The sequence below is a fragment of the Phycodurus eques genome, chromosome 1 (assembly GCF_024500275.1).
Source record: "Phycodurus eques isolate BA_2022a chromosome 1, UOR_Pequ_1.1, whole genome shotgun sequence".
NCBI classification, from domain to species: Eukaryota; Metazoa; Chordata; class Actinopteri; order Syngnathiformes; family Syngnathidae; genus Phycodurus; species Phycodurus eques.
This window is the reverse complement of record NC_084525.1, coordinates 17,330,980-17,344,570: the sequence shown is the minus strand read 5'-3', so window position 1 is coordinate 17,344,570 and position 13,591 is coordinate 17,330,980. Positions and strand designations below refer to the sequence as shown.

At 39.9% G+C, this 13,591-nt stretch overlaps 1 protein-coding gene across 1 annotated transcript in view; it reads right to left on the bottom strand.

Annotated features, from left to right (window-relative positions):
• The window catches only part of LOC133406673 (copine-9-like), a 91,809-nt gene that overhangs the window by 39,692 nt on the left and 38,526 nt on the right, over positions 1–13,591 (bottom strand). Inside the window, exon 6 of the mRNA XM_061684483.1 lies at positions 13,440–13,516. Within this exon, the coding sequence (XP_061540467.1) occupies positions 13,440–13,516 (77 nt within the window). The remainder of the gene's footprint in view (positions 1–13,439; positions 13,517–13,591) is intronic.

Sequence of the window (13,591 nt, the reverse complement as noted above, 5' to 3'; positions counted from 1 at the left end):
GTTATTCACACTAGACATCCAAGGAATCTTGCTGAATTGCAACAGTTTTGTAAAGAGGAATGGGCCAAAATTCATCCTGATTGTGGTGCACGTCTCATCTGCGACTACAGGAAACGTTTGGTTGAGGTTATTGCTGCCAAAGGTGTGTCAACCAGTTGTTAAATAAATGAATCCAAGGTTTCACTTACTTTTTAACCTCTGTACTGTAAACATTGACTTATTATGCTCTATAAAAATATAAAAACATACAGTATAATTGTTTGTGTGGCATTAGTCTAAGCAGACTGTTTGTTTATTATTGTGATTTATATGACGATCAGAATACATTTCAGGACCAATGCACGCAGAAATATAAGAAATTATAAAGGATACACATACATTTTCCGCCCACTGTAGATTTCGAGATCACTGCGTGCATGATGTCACTCATGTATTCTACAAGCTGAGTTTGAAAGTAAAAAAGCAAATGTAGTTTTCTAATAGCCTTTTGTTTTTTCGTTGGCAGGTTCCACTTACAGAAAGATTTTCAGCACCAAGCTATCGGCTCCACGTCGGGGAGCGTTACCAGTTGCAGACAGTGCGTCAATATTCTCCTCCCATTCACTTCCCATAAAGCCGCAAAACAACGAACGCCGATACACCAAGACACCAAATTTTATTGAGATCCATTTACAAAATAATGCACAACCACCAAAAAAAAACAACAACAAAAAATACTATAACTTTCTTCATAGGCAGCGGTAAATATCTTCTTGGAGTTAGTTGTATGAACCACATTCAGCAATAGCATAAGATTATCGGGGGTCAAGGGTCAAGATACAGTAAATAAACTGGTTGGATAAAGTATTTTTATGGTACCAAAATACAGAAAAAAAGCACAACAAAAAACCTATTATTGCAAGCACCACTAATGAGTGACACATTTTACTAGATGCAAGGCAACCTATAAAAGTGGGGCAAAGGGGGGCGGGGTTGACCAAAGGGGTGCTAAATCAGCAATGCTGTGTTGCATGCTTGGCCACGAGGAAAAATGAGCTGGAATGAGCAGGGACAGAAAAGCCAAGGGGCGAAACGTCACCTTAACCTGAATCTGAATCTGACTTCTAAGGTCAACATAGTTCCCTCTTACCTTTTGCCTGTCACACTAGTTTCGTGCTCAGGCTGAGAGCGATTCGGTAGCCGAGCAATGAGTTACGATTGTTTATCCTGAAAAAAAAAAAGCTTTTAAAGACTAATTTCACATGGCTCAAGTGAGACAAATCAATGCGGTGGTCAACCCGAGCGAAAAATGGTGTTGCTTGACCAGGATAAAGAATAAGAGCAATTTTGTTCCGTCTGCATGATAGCTAAGACTATATTTCGATTATTACGTTTTATGATGAATCCCAAATGACTTGCATTGTCTGTGTGATGTTTAACACTGCCATTTGAATAGAAAAGGTAGTAATGTCATTTTTCACAAAGGATCCTAAAAATAAGTTGAAGCTCTTGAAGAAAAGTAAATTGACCAATTTATACTGGATTTATACAAGTCATACTGGAGCCTCAATGTGCCTGCCAATCTATGTGCAACTGTGCACACAAATAGAACAATGCAACTGCCCTAAAATAGAAAATCTGATTGCAACACATTTAAAAAACAAGGCAGATGTAGTCATTTAATTTTACAAACATTTTTATCAACATAGAAAAATTATGTAACCTTGTAAATTATTCAATTATTTATTTATAATTAATTCATACAGAATACAAAAAACCCAATTAAGACTGAACAAATATGACAAAAAAATGGGTTTCCCTGAAATGCACAATTAAAGAGAACGGATGAGGGCTTAACTCGATCCTCAGTAGCCCAGTAATTGTAAGTGCCTTTAAATAAGTGAAAACATGATTTTGTATCAACAAACATTAAAATTGGTCTTTGGAGAATCTTCTGAAATTTATAATGGTCTAGAAACTATCAACTTTACACGTTATTAGTAATTAAAATTTGTGCAGAACCAACATTATTTATGTTTTGTGAGAGTGTTTATATTGTGCCTTTTGAGTATAATAACTGAAAACAGTTCAAATGCTTGTTTGGTTATCTATTGGTTTTATATTGAAGAAGTAATTTAGACCACATTTCCAAGCTTTTAGTGGCTGGATAGGCCTTATTAGAGGTTACAGCACCACCTGTTACTTGGCATGCGCTTGTCAAAAAAAGTAAAATGATTTTCAAAGAGGCGGCACGGTGACCGACTGGTTAGAGCGTCTGCCTCACAGTTCTGAGGACTGGGGTTCATCCCCGGCCCCGCCTGCGTGGAGTTTGCATGTTCTCCCCGTGCCTGCATGGGTTTTCTCCGGGCACTCCGGTTTCCTCCCACATCCCAAAAACATGCATGCTAGGTTAATTGACAACTCTAAATTGCCTGTAGGTGTGCATGTGAGTGCGAATGGTTGTTTGTTTATATGTGCCGTGTGATTGGTTGGCAACCAGTTCAGGGTGTACCCTGTCTCCTGCCCGATGATAGCTGGGATAGGCTCCAGCACGTCCGCGACCCTAGTGAGGAGAAGCGGCTCAGAAAATGGATGGATTTTCAAAGAGCAACTTCTGTGGCTTTCTCATGTAGAATGTGATTTATTCCAAATCTCTTGTTGGTCCAACAAGTGGTGTGGCTGACAGATTAAGAGTGTCACAGAACAACACTGTCACATTATTTGCCAAGATGCTTGGAGCTGGCAAGCAGGAATCACTAATTTCCACATTAAAGCATGCCAACTGCTGACAGATCTGTGCTTTGCAAGCTAACAACTAATTATTGCCAGTTGGAAAATACACAAATGCATATTTACTCTGATTCTTCTCTTACGCAATACAAGTTAATTTTTTCTTTGTGCAAAAATGGGATTGAAAGACAGTAGGAAAAGTTTGACCTGGACTATTTATTTTCTTCTTTACAGCGCTGCAAGCTTAAATGGCACCCATTTCAACTTTGGGCTCAACTGGTTTAACAGGCCCCTCAGAAGCAGCAAGTGTTTTGTCTTCTGGCTCGCCTTGGCAGAGCAGGCCAAATGAGACTGGACCAGATGGCAGGTGATGCTTTGCTTGGACGTTGAACACAGGGGAGGAAAGTGTGTGTTTGTGTGTGTGTGTGTGTGTGTGTATGTATGCAGCTAGGTGGGTGGTCATGAGGGGGGAATAGATGGCTGAGTTTGATTGTTCAGAGTGGAACTAAATGGGCAACTGCTGGGATTTCAGTCAATTTTTCATTGGCCCGCTGGAAAATAGCTTTGTTCATTTGGAAACCACTATATCATCAGGATTATAATTAATTAGTATGATTAAGCAATATTTTTGTCCCTTTTGCTTCAAGGATCTTCCCACAAATGACTTTCAACCCATTGTGGAAAAATTTAAATGGCCAACAGAGGGACACATACATTTATTATTCGATGGATTAAAACCATTGGTTTTTAGTTTATTTCAATTATTTAGGAACAAGAAACTGCAATATGTAATACGTATTACAATTAAAAATATTGATATAAGTTGTTTTCAAACAATATAAAGTAAAATCCTATAAAAACTCCACGAATCATAGATTCTGACAAAACCTCTGATAAAGGCATTTAATATATGTTGACAATAATATATGATTCATATAGCAACTGATATCTAGAATGCATAATGTATAAAAAAAAACCTCTACTGGGTTGCCATTCACAGAATTGTCAGAGGCTAAAAAAAGCAAAGCCAATGAATGTACATGTCCAGCCAAAGTCGCAATACCACTAGAAAGTTGCATCTGGGATTGAGGGCCAATATAATAGAAATCAAAATACAGTATGATGTTGTGAGTTTGCCATGGCTAACTTGCATGAAGTTGGTGAGCAATTGCAGGTTAATACCTAATGGGATGGATAGATGACAAGAGGAGGTAGACTTACTCAATATTGTGGCATATAAATTACTTCATTGGCAAGGCTGATAAAATGTGAACTTCACCTTGAATCTCAATGTTATCTTATGGAACCTTTAGCACCCTCTCAGAGATAATGAGCGCTGGTCATATTCCAATCCAGTGACAATTACAATCTTCAAATGTGGGATATTTTTTTTTTTTTTTTTTTTTAGAGCACTCTCGGGCGTTGTGTGATAGCCTTATAATTGAAAAAAGGGTGGATAAAACATGTAAGAAACTACTCAGCAATTGCTGCCGATGGTTAAACAAGTTATTAACTCTAGTGCAAATGTTGTACCATCAAAGCTTTGACTGACCAAAGGGATGGAAAAGAGGAATCTTGAGACAAATTTTGATATACATTACTGTATTTTAAAATTATGGATGTTGTAAATAAACTTTCAACTTTCTTATGAAACAATTTTTGGTAAAAGACCACTTCAAATAACATCAACTTACTCAACTCCAGCCAAAAGTACTTAACAAATGCATTAGCCCACCTGTCAGTAGAGTATATAACTATAATTTGACATCTCAATCAATAAAGAATATTGCAGTTGCTAGGGGTGGACCAGTAATCGGTTTAATGAACATATGGTACTTTTGTATGGCTGACAAAGTTTTATTGCCCAATGCTTTTGGCATTTGTGCATTGGGTCACAGATCTGAAGTCATCCCACCAGCTGCCCACATTTACACACTCTGCCCTCCACCAACACACTTCACCAACAGACTGACCAGCAGCTCATGTGCAGTATCCTGACTGTTATTGTCGCATGACACACTGTTGTTTCTCTGTCACAAACTCACCAGAGGAAGGGAACTTTTAAAAACACGATACATCCAGCCTGCTTCACTTGAACACACACAAGCTTAAAATTTAGATCATAACAAATGGCACACACAATTGTCCTGCTAAAGGGAGTGGAGTGAGTGCCTGATGAATATGTTCTCACAGTAACGTGTCAAAAAAAAAAAAGTACGAGTTATTAGTCAAGAGTTGCTATTCAGCTCCCAACCCATTTTGGAACATGAACAAAATGTATGTATGTTTGTGATTTTTAAAACGTTATTAAAATCCTTGCTTTTCTTAAAATTTTTAACTAAACTATTGTTCCTGCTCTCTTTTATTAAGATGCGTGAACATCGGTTGTAGTTACAATTTAACATACAGTATGCTGAGGTTTTACCTTTACACAGAGAAAAGACTGGCATGACTGGTACCTAATCCGTTGTTTCCCTGCATTTGTGACTTTTATGACTCGTAAAGTGGCTTTTTGATCTTCCCAATAGTCTTTCTCTAAGTGTCTGACATTGGATTCAGACAAAAATGTAGAGGAACTCCATTTTTCAAGGGGACAATACAAGAAGGCAAAACATACATTTTAAACATTGCCACACATTAATCCCAAACACCATCTAACAATCTAAATACAATTTTCATTTTATTGCCCCATGTTGATGTTCAAAGTTGTTCATTAAACTGACAAAATCATTCATCTTTGATCTATTATTTTGCTCTTTATTTCTACCTCGGGGCGGGTTCAGATGAACAGGTCATACTTCAGTAACCTCCAAAGAAGGTTATTAATTTCTAATAAGACAAAGACATGTCTAGTGTGAGAGTCGCAACTCGCTTCTGGGCAAGAAAAAAGAGAGCATTCCTGTCTAATCCCAATCCACACAAGGATGTTTTGGCAGACAGTGGGATTATTAATAGATCAGCCTCATTTTTCCACCCTGACAAACAGGCAATTTCTGTATCTTTTGCTTGCTTTTTCCTCAGCTTTTTTAAAATCTCAATGGTTCATATCATACTCAGCGCTTCTAAATTCTCAAATTGAAAAACCTAAACTGTGTTAGTCTGTGTGTGAGCATGCTCTCAACCAATTTCAGTTTAAAAATAAACTCCAGTATCTCCTGCTCTCACAGCACAGTATGCGTATCCACGCTGTATATCCCACGAACCCCCATATTTATATTTTCAAAGAGTGCATTTTGAATCATTATTACACATTTGCCACCTCATCTGATACCCCATATTTCGGTCGCCATAGCAACACACAGGTAAGTGGAAAGGAGTGCTTAGTTTGCCACGCAGCATGGAGTCCGTTTCTAAAAGTGGTGACCCTTTTAAAAGCAAACACCCACTGACATGAGGAGGCAACCAGAGCCATACACAATTTCGAAGTGCAGGTCTGAAAATGCAAGGGAAAAAAATCCAATACATTTTGTACACTGTGTATTCTACATTTTGGTTATGTGTAGGCACCTGAAGTGCAGTCTTCTAAATCACAGCCCATATAGCGAGGACGAATCTGCTCAATTTGGCCCCTTTCTACTCCTCCCTGCTCTGCCTCTCATCCTCCTCTTCTATCAATTGCTTGTATCTCAGCATCGATATCCTCCCCCTCTCTCTGCTCTACTGGGTTGCCAACTTTCACATGCCTACCTTTACGTGCCTCTCTTCATTCCCACCTTGTTTCTTCCCCCGGGCTTTACTGTGTCTGGTCTACTAGAGACTCCTGGCAGCTGTCTATCCCCGGCAGGTCGCCGTCAAGACACTCCAATCGTACGGAAAGAATAGTAATTGTGCTCATTTGGCCTCCAAAAAGCAAAACAAAACAAAAGGTCTGTTGCTTCAGGCTGCTCTGTTTGCATCATTTCATTTGTTTTCCCCAATGCTCAGATTGTGGTGGTGATGGAAATTTAATATCCAAACCATCAAATTAAGGTGTATTGTGGACTCAGCATCCAGAGAATCATATGACACAATGATATTGTTGGGTTTTCGGCTGCGTGTTAGTCTGTGTGTTTATTAGCAGGATTACGCGCACGCGCGCACCCACACACAGACACACACGCACAAACACACACGCTCAAACATGATCCTGAATAAAAGGTACAGATCCTGCGGTGATTGCATCAACATCAAACATGCTTTGTTGTCCTTGATTTGTTTGGCCATCAGTAAACTGATTGCAATATGCATTACTGCCTCCTACGGGACTGAAGTAGAACAGAATCAAGCAAGGAGTAAATGTGAATGTTGCTTGTTAATATATATATAATTATTGAAATTGCAGTTGAAGTTTCCTGTAAAACACATATATTACAAAAACTAAACACACATATTACAATTACAATTTCACCTATTGAATGTTCAAATACATTACAGGCTTTGTTTTTTTCTTCATTTTTGTTCACAAAAATCGCTAGGTCAAAGCTAACACACAACGAATGAAAAACACCTTTGACGAGCTAACAAAAATTAGCATTGAACTCACAGCACCCATATCTCTCAAAATAATGAATATTGGTACACAAACACTGTATAACCACATACAAACAGGCAATATAACAATACTCTGGCATATATTCTTCAAATTGTGTGAAAGATGTTGTTTTAACAATATTAAATTGTGACTTCTTTTACTTTCTTTGTTACACTGTACACTCTTTGTGTACATACCTCAGTTGCATCAACAAGTTCAAGTGTCTTGCCACACGTGGACAAAGCAAATGATGTTCCCACCATATCCATCCATCCATCCATCCATTTTCTTCTGCTTATCCAAGGGTCGGATCGCGTTGGCAGTAGCTTTAGCAGGGAAGCCCAGACTTCCCTCTCCCCAGCCACTTCATCCAGCTCTTCCGGGGGGAACCCAAGGCATTCCCGGGCCAGCCGGGAGACATAATCTCTCCAGCGTGTCCTGGGGCAGGATCTCATCCCTGACCCGGAGAGGGCGCTCCACCCTTTTCCAACAGAGGACCATGGTCTCAGATTTGGAGGTGGTGATTTTCATCCCAGCCGCTTCACACTCACCTGTGAACCGCTCCAGTGAGAGTTGACGATCATGGCTTGATGAAGCCAACAGAACCACATCATCTGCGAAAAGCAGAGCTGCAATACTGTGGTCAACAAACCGGACCCCCCTCTCGCCTCAGCTGAGTCTAGAAATTCATTCCATAAATGTTACGACCAGAGTCTGTGACAAAGGGCAGCCTTGGCTCACTGGAAACGAGTCTGACTTAACTGCCAGCAATGCGGACCAAACTCCGACACTGGTTGTACAGGGACCGAACAGCCCATATCAGAGGGTTTGGTAACCCATATTCCCAAAGCATCCTGCACAGGACTCCCCAAGAGACACGGTTGAACCTCCTCTCCAAGTCCACAAAACACATGTAGACTGGTTGGATGAACTCCCATGCACCCTCAAGGACCCTACTGATGGTGTAGAGCTGGACGAAACTACAGTGCTCCTCCTGAATCTGAGATTCGACTTCCCCACAGACCCTCCACTCCAGCACCTGAAAATTGTACACCCATCCGTCCATTGTCTATACTGGTTATCCTCTTCTTTTCCAGCTGCATGGTCATCATACTGAATGGTAGATCTGTATGACTCTCGAACTACATCAAATTTGCTTTTGTTTACAGCGGGAACAAGGAAGAGCTCAGGCCACAGTCTGGGACAGGTGGTGAAGTTGTTAGCATTGAATGCAGGAAACCATTGCACCTCAAACAGCATCTATAACCAAATACACAGTACTTTTTACAAAAAACAGATGGACTGCAGCCATGACCCAATGGTTAAGATCATCGCCTGCCACTGTGGGAGACCAAGGTTCAAGACCCTGACTGGAGGACCATCCGCCAACATCCCCTGGCCTCATGGCTGTGGTGTCCTTGAGCAAGACACTGATACCCTGAAATGCTCCCCGGGGGCTTCAGCAGCCCCCTGCTCCAGTGTGTTCCACTAACATGTGTATGCGTTCCCTGTGATGGGTTAAATGCAGAGAACAAATTTCGTGTGCATGCATGCATGTTCATGACAATAAAAGATGGTTCTTCTTCTTCTGAAGCAGTCACAGTCCTCCTCAGTCCTATTGAACACCCATAGCCAAAGCACCGGAAGCGTCATTTTAATTAAATTTTACTATATTTAAGTGTAGTGTTAATGTTCAAACACTGCAAAATTTTACAGTAGCTTAATTTTTTTTTAATCGAGTATGTGGTGGTTCGGCCAGCCTCGTCTTATTTTGGTGGGCTCATTTCCTGCACCACACTGTTTGTAGTTTACATTATTGTTTCAGGCTGGGCTGGGCAGCTTCTGGAGAGACACTCATTCTTGCGCACCTGCAAACAATCCGCAATCAAGTGGGTTTAAAGAGCCTGCCGGATCGACGAGCAGGCGCCAGATGATTTCCACTTCCACAAGTGGTACTTCGGCCTCCACGCCTGTTACCGGTATATCCTTTTGTCTGAAATTCCGGGTTTTGATTCCTTGTTTGTTCCCCACCAGTGCTTTCCAAACTTCTCGCTGTTGTGTCCCTCGCTCAGCCTGGCTCCACATTGTCTCAAGTCTCTCTTCTCCTCAACCGACCCAAGAACCACCTCGGCCTTGGTGATCAGCTTTCTTACCTCGCTCCAGCAACCCACCCAATTGCTGCTTGCCCTGTGACTCTGTACATGTAATCCCCCTGATATATTAAACAAAACATCCACTCTAACCATACGCGTCCTGTTTGTTTTTGGGTCTACATCTGCAGCACTAAAGACACCCGTAACAGAGTAGTCTTTTTTTTTTTTTTTTTTTTTTTTTTGTACTTTTCATGTATAGCACAGTACAATGCAGAAATTTTTTTTTTTAAGGATAGTTCAGTTATATTTAACTTTTTGGACAATGCATTTGCATGTCAACTTTAAAAATGGTTTCCTTTGCAATACATTCTAATCGTACAATTATTTAGGTGCAGCTTTTTAATTTCCTATATTGAAACACTGACTTACAATAATAAATCTAGTTTTTAGGAAGAAAACAATTTTTTTTTTTCATTTTTGACGGACACGTGGTGGATTGCATTTTGTGCAAACGATGTAATTTGAAGGAGGTTACTGACTGTTAACTAGTGGTAGGGGAGAGTGTAGCCAGACAGCATAAGATGGTGGTGTGTAAGATGACTCAGGTGGTGGGGAGGACAAGAAGACAAAGGAAGAGCAGAGAACCAAGTGGTGGAAGCTGAGAAAGGAGGAGTGTTCTGCGGCTTTTCGAGAAGAGGTGAGACAGGCTTTCTCGGTGGACAGGAGGAGCTTAGCCTATGAACATATGCATATCAGATTGTTAAATATAACTACTCATGTTTTCATGTTTAAAGTGCTTTTCAGAGCACCTTATTAAGAAACTGAGGATGACAATAACTGCATAAAATGTAATGACTTGGCACTGATCGCTTCTTTTTAGAAAGTCCAACATCAAGTGTGTCTTCTTTTTAGGAAACTAACAATTTTAACTAGGGACGTTCAACACCACATTTTTCCAGACCAATACCAGTATTCATTCTTGAGTACTCACCGATACTTTTAATAAATACAATTTCAATTAACACGACAGATGAATATGAACAAAGACCTTTCTTCATTTTTCTCTTTTTCTCTTTCCTTCTTTCTGATGCACACGATGACTCGCCAATGTGTAAAACCACTGCAGTGTAGCGTGCCAAATACTGGCGAGGAGGACTTACTCAATGTCAGATTTTTTTTTATTTTTGCCTTAAGTATCAGTGGCTGGTATTGGCAGCCTTCATGAGTTCCCGATACCTTGTAATAAGGCCGGCATCGGCCCAATACAGAGTGTCAGTACTCGCCCATTACTAGTTTTAACAGTCTGAATTATGTTATAAATCTTTTACTACCTGTAGTAAAACCCACCCAAAATCGGGATGGAAAGAGGTGCGGGTTGCGGGCTCCAACAAAAATTTCGCTTGGGCCCCAATTTGGTCAGGGACGGCCCTGGGTATGTGACAGAAGAGTCTATGCTATTGATGAAGGGCAACATTTATAAGACAGTGGTGAGGCCAGCCATGATGTATGGATTAGAGACAGTGGCACTGAAGAGACAACAGGAAGCAGAGCTGGAGGTGGTGGAAATGAAGATGTTGAGGTTCGCTCTCGGAGTGACCAGGTAGGATAAAATTAGAAATGAGCTCATCAGAGGGACAGCCAAGGTTAGACGTTTTGGAGACAAAGTTAGAGAGAGCAGACTTCAATGGTTTGGACACGTCCAGAGGAGAGAGAGTGAGTATATTGGTAGAAGGATGATGTTGAGAATTATTTGGGGTGGTAACTTTGTGTAAAATGTTTGCGACCCAGTGTTATATGACAGCCCTTACACCGCTGTGTAATTTGTAGCCAAGTGTTACTTGAAAGTAGAGTAGACAAGCTGAGACACTGAACAGACTGCTGTCAAGCAAGCAGCACAGGTTTCCACATTTGACAAGGAACAGGGTATTATTCATTGTTCTCCTTTTCATATGGGCTATGGATGTTTGATACACATACTAGGCTGTAGAGGCTGGTCAACAGAGGGTGCTAGGGTGCCGCACCACCTGGCAAAAAAATAAATAGAAATATTGATAATATCATGAAAAAAAAAATATATATATATATATATATATATATATATATATATATATGTTTTTAGGTGAACAGGATAAAAAAACAGAAAATGAGTCTGAAATCATGACGGACCCCTCATCTGGCATCTCGGAGCACAGAAACATTTACCTATTGACTCACGTTAAAAGTTTCACTTGCGCAGTAGCTTATTTTTAATGCAAATGAAAAAGCCTACTTTAAAAAAACATAATTAAGACTAAAATGTTGGGAATGTATTTACGCTGTGTGACTGTTGTTTAGTGTGAAAAATATTTTTTTTTTGCCGCGCTGAAAGCGGACCTCACTCTTCAGATGGCTTAAGAATGGCATTTGGCTGCAGTTTAACCATCATGACTGTATGGTTCAGTGGTTAGTACCTATGGGATTAACAGTGGCTGGTGATGGTTTATGGTAGCGTGCATTTGATCCCTGGTATCCCGCCAGAGTAACATTGGGCCGCATTCGCGTAGATGTTCTTAAAATGTGCAGTTAAGCCTATACACAAAACCACCGTCGGATTTATGACACGTGCGTACCGGCCAATTTCCTTGTCACCACCGTGCGTATGTTATTGAATCAGAATTAATTCTAAATGACAGCCTCGTGCCATCTTGATAAACCAAACCCCTATTTCCTGATAAAAGAGCACCTGTTTGATGCATCTAAGCAGATGTGAAGAGGTTTAAAGTTGAGAGAGATGGCCTCAAATAAAAAAACTTTCTTAATCTTTATCCTATTTTCAAAAGGTTGATAGTATTGGAAAGCTTGTTAAACAGAAACTTACAACATATAATATTGATGTTTATCATTTTTAATTAATTCCCAAATTAAATTAGAGAATGCGGCACAAAACATACAGAAAAAAAAACAAATTAAGAACCGAGAATGAACAAACTCTGCATAAGTTGTTAAAATACACGGTAAGGAAAAAATATAGCACAGCCAAGAGGCATTTGTAGTGGATCAAAATGCATGTACAGGTAATTTCTGTTGGAGGCAACAGAAATATGTGAGCCATATGTTACGTCACAAGGAACCACACCAGCTGCGGGTTCACATCAATACAAATCGATCAATTTACATCACATTTTGCAGAATCACACCAAAATCGAATTCAGATTATTGTAGGGATTTGAAAGAGTAACTAATTTAACAAATCGCTTTCTCACGCAACTTGCTCACTGAAGGACCACTGCCAACAGCCACAGCCAGCAGCGGATACACACATATAGACAGTACATTGACATATAGCACATAGTTCATTAGCACTTGAACAGAACAAGGGTAGACATGATGAGAGGTGTCCTTTTCATGGTTCTTTTAGACATTAGTCAACTCACAAGCAAATTCTCCATTTAATGTACTATCATCAGTTAGTATTATCGTTTTATATAAATGTAGTTTTAATATGTTCTGCATCTTGGGTGAAAGATGTGTGTTTGACATTTTTTCAAAAGCTGATCATTATTCGTGTGAATGAATGGTCTGAAGAGGTTCTAAATTTGTTCATAGAGTACGCACAAATTCAAGTATGAACAACACTGATGAATCACAGTTTTGTACATCAAATGTGCGTAATCACGATTTAAGCACAAATTTGTGCCTCCACACTGTGAGTGAATGAGATCCATTGTGTTTACTTTTGGCTTTTCAAAACATTGAAAAGCCTTTCATGAGTCAAATGTCATGTAATAGTATAGTTAAAATGCAACATTATTTATAAAGTAAATTTTAACAACAACCATCTGCTATTCAACACTACCATCATTCAGTTTCCTCACCTGAGACCTTTATTTTGTTCCTGTGCACCGTGCACTCCAGTATACAGACGTTTTTAGTATGATCTTGCCTCTGACATTGTGATCTAATAAATGAAACCAGTGGAGGCTATACACACTTCAACAGTAAGCTGGGTATTACAGCTTCGATTTCATCAGAGGCCGGCCATAAATATTCATGAGCATGCATTTTATAATCATTCACCACAATAGTAAAAATGGGGAATTAATTGGCCAATTATATTATTAAAAACAAGAGTAGGTTGCACGACTTACGAGAGAGTCCTCTCCAGCCGCCCTCCTGTGGAGCCAATGATTTCCCCAAGGGTGCAAAACGTCTGGCCCAAAAAATCCTGAAAAAAAAAAGAAAAACGTATGATGACTTGCATTGTGGAGTAAAGACATGATGGTGGAGCCTCTGTCAAACA